The sequence below is a fragment of the Pinus tabuliformis genome, chromosome 4_2 (assembly GCF_031772625.1).
Source record: "Pinus tabuliformis cultivar Carrire ecotype Pingquan chromosome 4_2, CPIR1, whole genome shotgun sequence".
NCBI classification, from domain to species: domain Eukaryota; kingdom Viridiplantae; phylum Streptophyta; class Pinopsida; order Pinales; family Pinaceae; genus Pinus; species Pinus tabuliformis.
Genome location: NC_142304.1, coordinates 214,416,511 through 214,432,486, shown reverse-complemented (window position 1 = coordinate 214,432,486; position 15,976 = coordinate 214,416,511). Strand labels below are relative to the sequence as shown.

At 37.4% G+C, this 15,976-nt stretch overlaps 1 protein-coding gene across 1 annotated transcript in view; it reads left to right on the top strand.

Annotated features, from left to right (window-relative positions):
- The first annotated feature begins 1,660 nt into the window (after nucleotides 1-1,660).
- The window catches only part of LOC149168864 (hexokinase-2-like), a 118,508-nt gene continuing 104,192 nt past the window's right edge, over nucleotides 1,661-15,976 (top strand). Inside the window, exons 1-3 of the mRNA XM_089428454.1 lie at nucleotides 1,661-2,201; nucleotides 4,595-4,745; nucleotides 4,867-5,049. Of these exons, the coding sequence (XP_089284580.1) occupies nucleotides 1,753-2,201; nucleotides 4,595-4,745; nucleotides 4,867-5,049 (783 nt within the window). The 5' untranslated portion in view covers nucleotides 1,661-1,752. The remainder of the gene's footprint in view (nucleotides 2,202-4,594; nucleotides 4,746-4,866; nucleotides 5,050-15,976) is intronic.

The following is a 15,976-nucleotide window of genomic DNA, read 5'->3' as shown; positions in this document are numbered from 1 at the left end:
GCAAATTATGAAATAACAAATGACATCTTCTCATACTTATAAAATGGAGAAAATGATGTTGATGGATGAATATCAACCACATTTGTTAATGTAGTTGTACTATGATTATTATAATATTGAAATGTTTACTTTGTTTTGTTTTTTTAATGGCTATAGTATAAGAGGGGTAGAGTATGCACACTTACGTAATTTTATTTATTTATTTTTTAATTTGGAGAATCAATAGACTTGTTACTCATCATCGAGGAGGCCTGAGGTTTATTAGAGTGATTGACCTTATATCCCCAGCCTAGAACAACCACCCACAAGAATGCTAGGCAGGTTAATCGAGTTTTGAACCTGGTGAGGCCCCAATATTGGTCAACAAACATTTTTCGATGCGAGACATCCATGTGTGTGAGACTTGGAAGAATAGTCTGTTGTCTAAGAAAGCACGACCAAAGGGCAACTAAGTTGTCAAAATAACTTAAGGATCATACTTGACCTCAACCACACCAACCCTTAATATGGCTAGAATTAAGGTGTCGCTTCTTGACTACCAAGAAGTTTTGAACTTTTGTTGTCATATAAAACAATGCCCTTAGAAATCAATCAGCTAATAAAATTTAACTTTAGAAATTTAAAGTACATAAAGATGTACTTTGATCCACTTATATATTCATGGGTCAAGAGATTTGACATAATCTTTTTAGGTGCAACCACACTTTAAGTTGGTTAAAAAAATAAAAATCTTCATTTTTATCATTAAATCCAACCTCTTTTAAATATATATATATATAAAATATTTATTTTATATGTAATTTATTAAATAAAAAATATAAATAACACCATATAGTATTATTGAATTCATTTTAAATATATAATAATTTTTTTAAAATAATAATAATAATTTAGTTTTAATAATATATTAAATTCTCTATTAGCTTGATATATGATATCGTGTTGATTACGTAATAAAATGAACCAGAAATACAATAAACTAATTAAATAGCCACTAAATCTATATTTTAAAATCCTAAATCCATATTTAAAAAAAAATTAAAATAAATTATATAATCACCCAACTCAGAAAATATGGTAATATTAAATGCATAATATAATATCTTTTCCATATTTTATCCACTTTGATCATCTATCCAGTTGGAAATTTGGACATTGTTTTCGTCATAAAAATTTAAGATTATTATCATTATTGTTAGGTGGCAACGTGAAGTTACAGCGGCCCTATGATTGTTGTGTGTAAGTAGCGTCGTTATCCGACGGTCTCCCTGCTTCTGTCGCAGACACAACCCTTGACATTGGGGGTTCCCGAGGGCGATAAAAAAGAGGGCAGTTATGAAATGAACTAAACGAAGACCGTGCAGGTTTAGGGAGAAACGCAAGGAGCGACAAAATTCTTGTAATAAGTCCAAAAACAGAGAAGGTAAAGCGGAGGAGAAGCGAGGGGCGTTGACAGGGGAGAAGACGCCACCAGTCGGAGTCATTTACATCAATGGTGGGGAGTAGGCATAGCTGATTTTCCACGCATCTTCTTTTGATGGCCATCTTTGACTTTCCAACGATCATGTGGTTCCGTCTGCATGCATGCATATGCATGTCTGTGTATTGAAGCAGTGAACACCAGATCGCCCAACCATATAATTGCAGGTGTTAGGGGGTTGGTATTAGAGATCCAAATCCAAATCCGAAAGACTGACTTACCCTGTTGTCTATTTCCTTCCCCTGCTTTCCCCATTATCCCAACCAATCACCATGGCGCTCTCCTGCGCCGGTTTGAATCCAACTCATGCTTTATCAGACAAAACTTTCCAGAAAAGCCCTTGTTTGTCTCTAAGATCTTCTTCTACTGTATATAACCATGGAAGCTACAGGATGATTTTTCAGGATCCAAAGTATGCCCAGGCATCCATCCTCAAAGCCACTGCTGCTTTTTCTTCTTCTCGCCGGGGCTCTCCATTGATGTGTTATACGAGGATTGAGAAGGGAGATTTAGGGGATGTGCGTTTAAGCACGGAGACAACGCACTGGGAGCGAGCAGAGGGCATTGTGAAGGAAGTGGAAAGGCAGTGTTCGACCCCGATCTCCAGACTCAGAGAGGTGGTGGATGCAATGGCGGACGAGATGCGGGCGGGTCTTGAATCGGATGCCAAGAGTAACTTACTCAAGATGGTCATAAGCTATGTTGACACTTTGCCTACGGGGTAATCAAATCCAGGTTTATGCTTTATTATTATTGCCTGGCTATACGCCCATACATAGGCAGGCCCGTAAACATCCTTCTGATTTTTCTGCTTTATTATTTTCAGTCATCGTTTCTGTACAAGTAATGTTATGATCTATTAATGTGGACAGGTGAGCATGTAATTTCCCATTTTCTGTCTAACTGTCCAATGCACAGTCAAATTTATAAATTGCAGACGACATTTCCTTTTTTCTTGTAATATCTCCCTACTGTTTTCTGAGACAAGACAATTTGCTCCAGATGAGATCAAACCCGATCAGATACTGAGATCTCTGTGTTAAGTTTATATTTATCACTGTGAATCTGCGTGACTTCCCTGAAAACAGATAAGATTGTGGGAACGCTCCAGATGAGATCAAACCCGATCAGATACTGAGATCTCTGTGTTAAGTTTATATTTATCACTGTGAATCTGCGTGACTTCCCTGAAAACAGATAAGATTGTGGGAACGCTTTTGAATCGTTGATTTGATTAAAAGGGCTACGTAACTATTCCATTTACTCAGTTTATTGTGAGTGAAGAAAATCATATCAATTAGTGTCACAAAAATTGCCAAAAGATTAGCGCTTTCATTACAAAACGAGAACTTGGTTAAAAAATTGCAAGTTCTTGAAAAATTTGACAAGATCGGAAGATTTTTTAAAAGACTGCGCGCAAGCGCCCTTTTTTTAATTATAAACCCCGGAAAGTCAATCATTTTGCTTGCACAAGGTTGCTGATTGCATTTCTGCGAGTGAGCAGTGTTACAGCCTGCTATTAGAACACAAACTTGGTGTTTATTCTGTGGCTAAGAATATTTTAATTCAATTGTAAAAATAAAATATTATGCCTTTTTTTAAAAAAGTTGCCAAATTTTTGCTGCGTCGGTCTGATTTTTTGCGTTTACCTCGGCCGAGTTATTCCGAAGTCTGAGTTTTGCCAGATTACTGGACATTGAAAGAAGTGGAGTGCTTCTATATCCCGGGGTGGGAGAGATCCCCGTTGTATGTACGTGGGTAATGCTAATAAAAGAAAATGATTTTTTTTTGACATCCGATGGAATATTGAAAGAATCAACTTAGCATAGATTCATCTAAAGTCCAGATCTTGTAAGCAACTAGAGATTTGCACCTGGTTTTTTAATTCTTCTCAATGCTTAATACACTCAGAGGATTTGCTTGCTATTAACAGTCTTGCATTCAACTAGCATAGATTCACCTAAAGCCCATATCTCTTAAACAACTAGAGGTTTGTACCTGGCTTTTTTATTCTTCTTGATGTTTAATAAATTCAGAATTGAAATGGATATATGCTTGCTATTAACAGTCTTGCATTCAAGAGTTACAAAATGAATGCAGGCATATTAGTTATCTAAGCCAGGGTTTGCATAGCACTCTTGACATTGAAAATCTGACTTTCAAATCCAATATCTCGTGGCATTAATATTGCCCTTTTACATTCAAACAGCAATAGTCTAGAGCCATTGAGATCTGTTTTGCAAGATTGTTACCATTATCTTGAGTTCATTACAAATACCATGGTTCTCTTGTCTGGAATCATAGGTGAAGCTGATCTTATCCTTCATTATTGTCATCCTATTAAAGTGTGGTACTGTGCTATCATTAAGGTCTTCAGCTCCTGTTGTTTCAGATGGAATGTGTGTGACATTCCTAGATATTCCCATCCCATTTTCCAATGTTTAAGGTGTGGTATATTTGTTTTCCAGAGTGTCATCTTAAACATAATTAAAGCATAATTACTTTTAGTTAATTAAGTCTTTCTTAACCTTTCCATGTCTCTCATACTATCTGTCATGCTAAAAATTGCTTATTTATAATAACCTTCGATTGTGCTTGGTATGATAGCACCTTGTGGATTCCTTTTTCTTTTCTGGATCTCATTCCACATGATAGTATTTTTCACTGTGTCAATCTTCCAATGATCAAGTACCCTTGTTTACAATATTTCGATATGGACTTTTCAAACCATGGTAAGAATGTGGGTGCTTAATAAACAAGAAGTTATGTTTGAACCCTGAGCTTAGATCAGTTGAAAATCAAAATCGAATTGCTAACCAGAATGCCTCCTTTGTTATACTTGTATGATGAGAAAACAAACACGATGCCTCTGAATTGAACATCCCTTTGACTTCTTTGCAGACACACTTAAAAGTATATAAACTGGATTATTTAATTAATTTATTTTTAAATATAGGGCGACCATTAAACTGTGTATAGAGTTGCCTGAATCATATTGGTTTTAACGATTCTCTGCATTGAATAGCATCTTCTTTCTTATGACCTGGACTATGTAAGAAATGCGAGGCCTACTTACACATTGGTTTTCTTTGTTTTTTTCCTTCTTTCTTAAAGGGATGAGAAAGGCCTTTTCTATGCTTTGGATCTCGGGGGAACCAATTTCCGGGTGTTACGTGTTCAATTGGGTGGCAAGGAAGGACGAGTAATTGATAAAGAGTTTACAGAAGTTACTATTCCTACAAATCTTATGGTTGGAACAGAAAGGGTTCGTATTATGTAATTACTATGTGAATTATCATTCACCCGTGTGCTCCTCTTTAGACAGGCCAGGCGCTTATAAGAATCCTTAAAATTGAACTTGTAGGACCGTTGTGATTTGATTGCAGGAATTGTTTGATTACATTGCTTCAGAACTAGCAAAATTTGTCGCAAGTGAAGGCAAAAACTTCTTTCTAGAACCTGGCCGACAAAGGGAGCTCGGGTTCACTTTCTCTTTCCCAGTGCATCAAACAGCAATTGCCTCTGGCACACTAATCAAATGGAGCAAAGGATTTTCTGTCTCAGAAATGGTTGGTACCCACAAACTTTGTTTATAGTTCTTCTTTGTCTTATCATGCAATTGGAATATTTTGACTCGATCAATTCCTACTGTTGTCAAGCACAGAAAGTGTCAAAAGTTTGGGAGAGCTAAAATGGATTTTAGATATGATTTAATCTTTGACTACAGTAATGTTCAATTTTATATTTGAGATTTTGAAAGGAACTGAAAGCTTTGTAAGTAGGAGTATTGTCTTGCCACTTGAGCTGATTGTAGTTAATAACAATGAAGTCTGAAATCATGCACAAGTTTATGAAATGGTAATGCATGAAATGTGAACCCCCCAAAATGGACACATAGGGAGATGTGGTATATAGAAATTATGGAAAATGTAGATATATAGTGTTTTTTTAAGTAACATCACTATTTTGCAACAAAATAAGAATGACACACATAAATGAAAATTTCGTAGGAGACCCATGTCTATATTAACTCTCATAGATGATTATTGATTACATGATGCAGAATCACGTAGCTTGGTGGTCTTAACTAATGCCAATCCTGTATCGTCAGACATGATAGAATCCAGTGGAAATGCTATACACTCCTGCGGCTGCCAACCTTGAAATCCTATAATATGTTAAGTCCACTGAATTTTGAATGGGATATGAAATTCTACTTTCTCCATGTGAAGTCTGATGAGGTTGCAATCACTCTTGAATGACGTGAAACAATTGATGGTAGTGTTAGAAATTTAAGTAAAAGCTGACATTCTTCTTTATCTTACCTAAGTTGACAATCCCCTTTATCTTACCCAAGATAGATAAAGGTGAATGTCAACTTGGGTAAGATATGTCAACTTTACTTTAAGAATTTAATATTACCATTATTTACCAAGGTGGCAAACTCCTCAAATGTCAGTCCCCCATCTCTGTTTTGTCTTAAAGGGTCATTGAAACGGACAGAACGATCTTTTCCTTCGGGTCCCACACCTCTCTCGGGTACTTAGGGACCCAGAAACTTCTAAAATAGTGCCGAAAAGCATAAATGTTACTGGAAATTGTGAAATGCTTGGAAACACCACCAGATGTACCATACAGCGTTTCCAGATTTGAAAATGCCATATGGTATGGCTTGTGGTATTTTCAAGTTGTTCCATACCTATTTTTTTGGGTTCTGGGACGTGGCCAAATTAAGCATTTCCTGCAACTTAGTTTTGTTGTCATTGGGCATTAGTGGGTTCCGTATTTTCATATGATTCGATTGAATTCTCCTTAAGGAGTATATGGCATGTAACTGGCTGAACTTGAGGTATAGTTTTGGTAAATACAGAACCTTTATATTATTTTGCCTCAAAATGGTTTTGTGTAACAGTTTTTTTTAGCAGTTTCTCCTCTGATTATTTTGGTTTTTTGGCAAACAGGCAGTGCATTATGAACTTTTACTTTCACACTTCTTTCATTTGTCATGTGCATTCCATACATATTATTTTATTCCATTATGCTCTATGTGTTTTTTTCCAAGGAAATATCTGGGGCAGATCCACCCGAAGGGATAACATCCCGCCGGCTTATTAGCAGAGCCTAACCCCAAGGGCGTCGAGGAGAATTGTTCCCGTGACCTCTTATTAGTGAGGTGCTTTAGCGACGGGAACTTGACCAATTAAGCTAACCCTTGGGGCTATTATGCTCTATGTGTTTGTTTCGGTTAAACAAAACATGACATTTCTTTATGCTCTATGTGTTTTTTTTGCTTAAACAAAACATTACATTTCTTTATTTATTTGTTTGCTAGTTTTCTGTGACTGGGGGACTAGCTTTTGGCTAAGAAACCATGACCCATGGGCATCTAAACTGTCAAAATCACCCGGAGGTTGCACCTGGCCTGGGTCATACCAACCTGTAACATGGCTGGATTTTTTGTACCCACGGGGTTTTGAACCAGCGACCCTCACAGGAGTGCCTTAACAGAACACCCTGACACCAACTGTTCTACATCTTGTGGGTAAGACATCACATTTTAAAGATATACATACTATACAGAAAAGTTTGCTGGGTATGTTAAACCAACTAGATCAGATTATATTTCAAAGTGCTTACACGAATAGCTGAGATCTTCCATAGACCTGGCTGTTCTGCTACAAATCTGACATACAGAAATATCATAAAACTTGCTAGCCAAAATGCTGTTTGGAGTCCTCTGCAATACTAATGGTATATTGCCTCAACTCCATATCTTTAAAAGCTAAACAGATTGGCACTTTGTGACAAAAAGGAAAAAAAGAAAAAGGAAAAATAATAGAGCCCAAGAATTTGAATGACTATAATGTCAGTAGTTTCCAAATTGACCTCTGATCCCCTCCACAATGTTGTTTTCTTCTATTTTCGAAGCTTTAGTCCGCCTTAACTGCCTTTACATAATTTTTGATGTTATTTAGCATATTGTAATGGATATTTTGAGCATACCAACAAAATCCACCTGTATTGACAAGCCTTGCCTAACACATTCTGAAAAGATGACCGTTGGGAGCACGATTAGCTAACTTTCTAAATTCACACCTTTGTTACCAGAGTTGCAACTATCGGATATTGACTTTGCTCATGGGCCAAACGAATCAAAATGACTTGGGTTGAGCCACACTTGTTGTCTGAGTTTGACTAGTCATATGTGTTTGACTCATGATTACTTGCAAGTCAAACCTGGTCAATCTGAGTTAAACTTGCCAATCTCCCTATAAACACCTAAAACCACCTTGCCATAGATGCCCAAAAACTGTGATTCCCTACTTATATTTTTGTACTCTTTCTAGTTTTTCCCAAGCCAAGTCAAATTATTGACTGTACTACCTTGTCAAGTTTTTCCCCAAATTGCATCTGTAAGATTAATTCACAATCTAGTTCTCTCAAGCCATCAAATTACACCTTGGCATACATGAGCTCATTAAGAATGTCAAACTTGATATCTTTTATCTTGTCAGTCTCACTAGCCACCCTTACCCCGTAAGCTGAATATTGATTTTGTTCTTCAATTCCCTTTGTTAAATGTTAATATTTTTGTATGTTGTAATACTTAAGTAAAGGAAAAGAAAAAAAAGCTAATTCCACCCCAAAAAATGGTTCTAGTGATACATCTATGAGTATAATCTTCAATGGCTAGGGATACCATTTCTCATCTTCTCTTAAAATAGCAATATCTTCTCTAAATTAGTACTCATATCTTCTCCAAAATAGTGTCTTACTATGTTGCATGGGCTTGTGAACCTGGCCACTGAGTATGTGAATCCGCGGTTGGTTTGCGAACCCATACACCTACACCTACCTACAAGTCAGTGAGAAAAGCCTTCAACCCCACAAGGTGTGGTTGGTGGCAGGGAACTCAGAGAAGGGGTTGACACTCTAATCCCGACTCTCTTCGTTTGAGCTATCTCATAGGTTAGCTAAGGGGGGCGGTCCCTATGAAAAGTTAATTTAAAAAGGATGTGAGTTTCTAGGAGTATTGTTAGCGTTAAATAGATTATCTCTTTAAGATTTATAAGCAAAAAATTGATATAAGCAATAACTATCATAAGATAAGCATCAAATATATAAACAACCAGTGCCTTCCAAGTATTTGCTTTTTAAGAAATGAAATTATATTTTGCTTAAAATGAAGTGAAATGCTTTCAAATGGAAAGCCAAAATAAACCTTAAAAGTGAAACACTAAATTATTAGCACAAGATATTATAAATGCTTTCAAGATGAATAAGTCTACAATTCAAAGCATGGAAACTATCTTGCTCAAAAGGATACAACAATAACTCAAATGTTAGACCAAGATGACAACAAAGTATGTTACAAAAATAATCTACAAGAGGCTAGGCCAAAGAGTATGAGCAAGCTCTCCTCTTTGACTGGCCATGTCTTAGCTCTTTGAAATAGCTAGCTATTGATGAATGAAGTACAATACGTAAAAAAGAATTTTTTCCAAGTTTGATATTTTGATGCAAGAAATAAAAGCTTTAAGAAACTTGAAAGAATCCCTGCAAGACACAAATAAGATATAGATGAGACTTTGGAATTCAAAACATGTGGGTTCTCTTTGAATATTTTTCAAGAATGGGTTGATTCCTCTGAGAATTTCCCCTCACGCTTAAAAAGCTTGACCACATAATGATTCATCTACAAAACATCACCACAAATCATTAAATCGACATGAAATTAAATAAGTGCAGTGGAAAGAATTTGTTAGAATTGACAATTATGGCCAAACTCCATGTGGGTCATCTTATTAATGGCAACTGATATTTTACTTGGATCCCTCTCATCAAGAGGTGTAGGATTGATCTAAAGATCATTCGATTCTGATAAGTATTCATGGAGATATAAATTTATTTGTGTTATGGGACAATTCATCAAGGTTGGCCAACAACCAAATAAACCGGCCAGCAACCAAATAAACCCCACATGTGCTCAACGTTTTAGTATAAATAGAGGTGGCTTTCAAGTCATTTCTACACACTTGGGATCTCTTCCTCTCTACTTGTCTTTGGGTTTTAGTAGGAGGAGAGATCCTAAGGGATAACGCTTCCCTAATGGAGAAAGGATCTACGTTGCCCTAATGAAGAAGCCCTAGACGCAGGAAGGAAGGGAGATCTAGCATGGTGAAGGAAGCATAAACAACAGACTCTAATGCAACCTATCATGCCCTAATATATACGCTGTTCTGGAAGGGTTTGGGACAACCCTTAGAAGCAGCAAAAGGGATACCCTAACAACAGTAAGGAAGCTTCCATACACGCTCCCCTAATACGCAGCCCTAGCCACATGTTCTAGCCTTAGCCATAGGCAAGGGAGAGAATTGGCCGCAGTCAAAGGAGAGCTCTAGCAGCATTAATGACGAGATAATTTGCAGTCCAATAAGGTGCCCTAGCTGCAGTCTAAGGAGGCCTAACGAACAACAAACAAAGGCCCTAAGCTGCAGTCTAAGGAGGCCTAACGAACAGCAAACAAAGGCCTTAATCCGCAGTTTAATCAAGGATATCTAGCTGCTGTTTTGTCTACAATACACAGCCCTTATCAACAGCACAAGGAGGCCTAATCTAGCATGGTGAAGGAAGCCTAAACAATAGACTCTAACGCAGCCTATCATGCCCTAATATATACACTGTTCTGGAAGGGTTTGGGACAACCTTTAGAAGTAGCAAAAGGATTACCCTGACAACATGTCTAAGTGCTGTAGGTGCCTAGGTGTGCTGGAGATGACAACATGGACTAAGTGCTGTAGGTGACAACATAGTGCTGTAGATAAAACAGTTACAAGGCATGAGTTAAGGACTAGGAATTCACTGTCATAAAGAAGAAACAGTGAAGTCTGCTCTCTAGGTTGTATGTTATCTAGTGAACACATGACAACAACATCTTCAGTCTGATGTATGGCATATCAGATATATACATGCTGTAATAAATGGAGGACAATCTTGTGGAAGGCAGTGACAGCCTTCCCTTAGAGGACAATTGCAAACAAATCAAGGCAGACATTGTGACTGTTAGTTGACTGCACTTTGGAGGAGTCTAGCTGCTCTGCTAGGTTGTAAGCCATAGCAAGCAGCTAAGACTGGTGAGTGTAAAGCAACATATTGGATGCAGTAATGAATGCAGCATTGGGTGCAGATCAGTGATGAGTGCAACATTGGGTGTATATCCGTGATGAGAGCAGCTCAGTGATTGGAGCAACACAGTGACAGGGCCAGCAGCATGAAACACACAACATGGTCATTAGGTCCAGCGCTGTGATGATGGGTGCAGCATGGTGCAACACGGTGAGGTGCAGCATGATGATGAGATGCAGCACAATGATAGGTGAAGGAGTCACCTTGGAGAATCAGTTGAGGCAGCTTGTCTTCAACTGATCTCATGTATCATCTTCTTAGAGATGATTTATGCTCTTATCTAGATAAGTCAAAGCGTTGATTTTTGTTGTAAATGTACTCTCTCTTTCTCTCTCTGCTGAACTATTGAAGAACATATAAGAAGAATTGATCAAGGGTTTCCCCACATTGGGGTTTGTCCTTGGCTAGCACCATATCTTGTGTCCTCTTGTCTTGGCTTGTCTTCTGCGATTTATGTTTATGTTCTATCTGCAGTTTACTTTAATGCTGATATGATTGCTAATCTGGAAAAGATATTGAGCTAACTGTGAAAATTGAATTAAATTACTCTAAGCATAGAACATACCTAAACTTAACAGAATTCCTAGAGATACATTTATTATCCACTAGAATATTTCTTTTCCTAAAGCAAATAATTAATTCTTATGCTAATATGAGATAACTGCATACTAACATAACTTGAAACAAGCATGAAAGAAATAATGACATGAGGAAATAAATAGAAGCATAACAACAAGTCAAGAATTTACCACACATGCAAGGAGAAGAACACCATCACGCTTTACCCCAAAGGCTGTTGTATTATATTGCAAGTAGTGAATACAATCCCGTAGAGTCTCCTCAAGCACAATAGCTCGTATTACATGATACCATGTGAGAGCCCATGGCTCTATTATATAGAGAGTTGGGAGAAAATCCCAATGAAGAATGACAATGACAAATGGCATTGGAGCCAATCCCAATGTAGAAGTGATTAAACAAGTGGCATGAGGTGATAATCCCAAAGAGAAATTTGAATTTGTTGAATGGAGCTCCAATGCCAAGTGTAAAAATCGAATTCTGGCAGGTGGACATTATTTTCTTCTTCCCTTATGAGCCAAATTCGAATTTGATGATAGAATGACAAGTGTATATGGGTGGTAACCCATGTGGGGACAATTTCCCACATAAATCTCCACCAAATATTTTCCCAAATCCTCCCAAATGTGCATTAACTGCACAAATTCGAATTTCCCAAATGTGCATTAACTTCACAAATTCGAATTTCCAAGGAAGCAGCATTCTCCTTTAATGCCAGAATTTTGGTTTTATTTGAGCACATGTCTTTTCCTTGACTTTAGGAGTCCACATCACCTTGGGACTTCACTTTAACTCTCCCATAATTTTCCACCTTATTTCCACAACATTTAACATGTGTGGATATTTATTTTTATCCATTTATTTAATTTTCGGCTTAATTAATTGCCAAATTTCCCTCTAAACTTGAGAAAAGTGGGTTTTGAGGGTTCAAAACACATTTTTAACCCATCAAAGTGTGTCATAGTAGAAAGTTGAGGGCGAGAGGTGTAAATTTCATTACTCATACCCCATACAACTTCTATAGACATCACTTATTACATTACAAGTACAATTTTATTTGCAATTTTTGACCTGCGAGAAATCTAAAAGATTAAAAAATGACTACCTAGACCTAACCAAATTCCATGAATTTTTTTGTGTGATCTAGTATAGTAATATACATCGGCGCTAGACACTAAGATGTGTTAGGGGCTCAATTTTCAAACCGTCACCCTGACTTTGGGGTAAAAAGTGAGTGAAAAAACCCAGAAAATTATCCGCCTCTGAAAAAGAAAGGATAATTAACCAGATTAAAAAAACACTCCAAGGTTTACTCATTTGTTGATTGAATCCCAACATCCTAGGCCTGTTACATACTTAAAACTCATCATTACTGGTATCACTTATTACAATTCCCCGCAGGGTGTGGAATCTGGGTACAAGAAATATGATGAGAAAATAGAAGTAGAGTTAAAAAACTCTGTTACTGATGATATCTGATGGTACAAGTGTCCTCTGGATTATCCTTGGGCATGGAATCTTCATATAGTCATTAGGTGCCATTCCAGTGGTCAACATGACCATTGATGAGGAAGTGTATATCGAACAATCCGAAGGCTTTGAAGTTAATAGCAACGACTCTCATGTTTGCAGACTTAAGAAGGCCCTATATGGTTTGAAGAAAGCTCCTAGGACATGGTATGCAAGAATGGATGCATATCTACTTAGAATTGGGTTCGTAAAGAGTTCTGTTGATCCAAATCTTTACATCAAGGTCATGAATAATGAGCCTGTCATTATTCTACTATATGTGGATGATCTATTCATTACAAGCGTGGAGCGAAGAATTCAAGAATGCAAGAAGATGTTGGCAACTGAATTTGAAATGAAGGATCTAAGACTGATGCACTATTACCTGGGTCTAGAAGTATGGCAGAAACCTGGGGAGATATATTTGGGGCAAGGAAAGTACATTATCAAGTTGCTGCAGAAATTTGGGATGATGGATTCCAAGCCGATGACTACTCCTATGATCACCAATCTCAAGAAGTTGAGGGGCTTTGACTCTAGTCTTGTGGATCCTACCTACTATCATCAGTTGGTGGGCTCCCTAATGTATCTGGTAAATACTAGGCCAGGTATATGTTTTGCAGTAAACATTCTTAGTTAGTTTTAGTTGGAACCTTGTCATGATCACTGGATAGTTGCCAAACACATATTGAGGTATCTTCGTGGCACTATACAGGACTGCCTAAAATATGATAGTAAGGAAGTCAAGCTAATTGGTTATACAGATTTTGATTGAGGTGGCAGTGAGATCGATGGAAGGAGCACTATCAAAGGATGGTTTAGTCTAGGAGCTGCTATGATCTCATGGATGAGTAGGAAGCAAGATCACATTGCTTTAAGTAGTGCTGAGGCAGAATATGTGGCTGCATGTGAAGCAGGAAAGGAGGTTGTTTGGTTAAGAAAGCTTTTGACATATTTGTTTGAGAAGTCTTTGGGCCCCACTGTGATTAATTGTGATAATCAAAGTTGTATCAAGATGTCTGGAGATCCCGTGTTTCATGCTAGAAAGAAGCATATCAACATAAGTTCCATTTTATTAGGAACCTGGTGCAGGATGGGGTCGTGAAGTTGGAGTATGTTTCAACAGATGAACAAGTAGCAGACATACTAACAAAGTCTCTTCCTAATAATAAGTTTGAGTATTTGAGAAGCATGCTTGGTTTAGAAAATATTACTGATTGTATTGATGATAACTTGATAAGAGATTGGAAGAGATTTGTCGAGGCTTTGCGAGTGAAGCATTGCTTGGGAGGACATCTGGCCGACACTTTGTGTTGATGTCTAGGTCCCAAAGTAGGGAGGGTGGCGTGGGTTGTAGAACTCTGACCATGGATACACACCTAGGTCCCTAGGTTGGTGGTTAGCAAGTAAGCGTGATGGTACCTAGAGAGGCTAAAAGCTTGAGTCCACCTTATTCCCACTTGGACAGATTTCCCTGGTTAGGAATCTAATCCGTGGCATTGGGGTGCCTAAATTGTTGAGAGACCAATGAATAGATTGCCTTGGTCAGGAATCTAGTGTTTTCCCTGCCCCTGCACCTGATGCAATCCCTAAACTTGTGTACACTGTTAACTTAGTTCTGTCTCTATCTTATCTAAAGTAGGATTCTTATCCTCCTCCTCTTATCTTTTTCTAGATGAGCATTATTATTCTTTTCAAAATAGTGTCTTACCACATCTCTCTCCTCTAATATTATGCTTAGAATTGTTCTTATGTTACCTTGAACAATCTTGGAGGGATACAAATCTATGTACACACTGTTATGAAGGTAGATGGCAGTTTTTGGAGAATCCATTCTACAGAGAGTTTATGAGAGACTTATTCCATGGTCAAGTCTAGCATGATGTTATCAGAATTGAACCTTTCACCGAACAGGTAGACCCCCCGAACTGGGAACCGGTCTAAACCGGTAAAAAAACTCTACCAAAAAGCCGGTCAGCCAAAAACACATAAAGTATTCAAATTTTAAATAAACACACATACACACACACACATATAAATATTTGTGTGCATCCATATGAATCCAAATCCTTTATACAAAAATAAGTAAAAATTCTCATTTATATATCATGTAAGGGTGCATATAACCTAAATAGCACTAAGTACAATCTATCTCGGAACTGAAAATACATCCAAAAACAAGCTAGATGGCCTTTGACCCTCTAGCGTCCAAAAAATCCATCCTACAACAAATACCTACATATCATAATGATTGCCTATATTGGGATATTTTTCACCAATATCACCCTCTAAGCATTAAAATAAGATAGAAACAACTTAGCATGTCGAGTCAAGATTTTGTTTGAGTGACGGGTACATTTTTACTAGGGTCATGATAGAGGAGTTCAACAATCAATGCCACTAGAATTAAGGTACATAGAGGGCTTGGTGCTCTTTTAAATGCTAGTTCCATTAAGAATTTAACATTACCATTAATTGCATAGCATTAATAGAGCAATATGGTCAAATACTAGGCTTCTCCACTCATAAATTACTGTTTTTTTTTTAAATTGCATACAAAAGATCCTTGGTAGCATTGTATGAAACCAGCTGGTTTGGTGAAAAAAGGCCGGTTTGGTATCTGACCAGTCAGTTCCGTACAAGAACTGGCCGGTTTAGTACCAATCTGGCCTTTTCCAGTCCATGACACCCGTTCAGACTGCTTTTCCCTCAGAAATGGTTGGACTGCCTGGTTCAGTCTTGTCTGGTCCTGTTTTCATAACACTGGTGGGAATTGAACCTGGGTGGGGAGGATGTCAATCATTCCTCCTAACGACCTGGGATAAACCCAATTGACAAGTTGTACTGTTTCTATTTTATATAAATGATGAATTACATCTGAAGAACATTGTTGATTAACAAAAATCACAATTATTTTTTATTTTTTTTCCTCCACATTTATAAAATTCTATATATATACCCTTGTTGAACCCCTGCCCCCTGTTTTAAAAAGTTGTTGCCCCTGCCCCTGCACTGATCCAGTCTCTGAACTTATTATGTACACTGGCAACTTATGTCTGTCTTTATCTTATCTAAATTAGGATTCTTATCTTTTTCTAGATGAGCGTTATTATTATTTCCAAAATAGTTTCTTACTACATCTTCTCTCCTCTAGTATTATGCTTAGAATTGTTCTTATGTTATCTTGAACAATCTCGGAGGGATACAAATCTATTTACACAC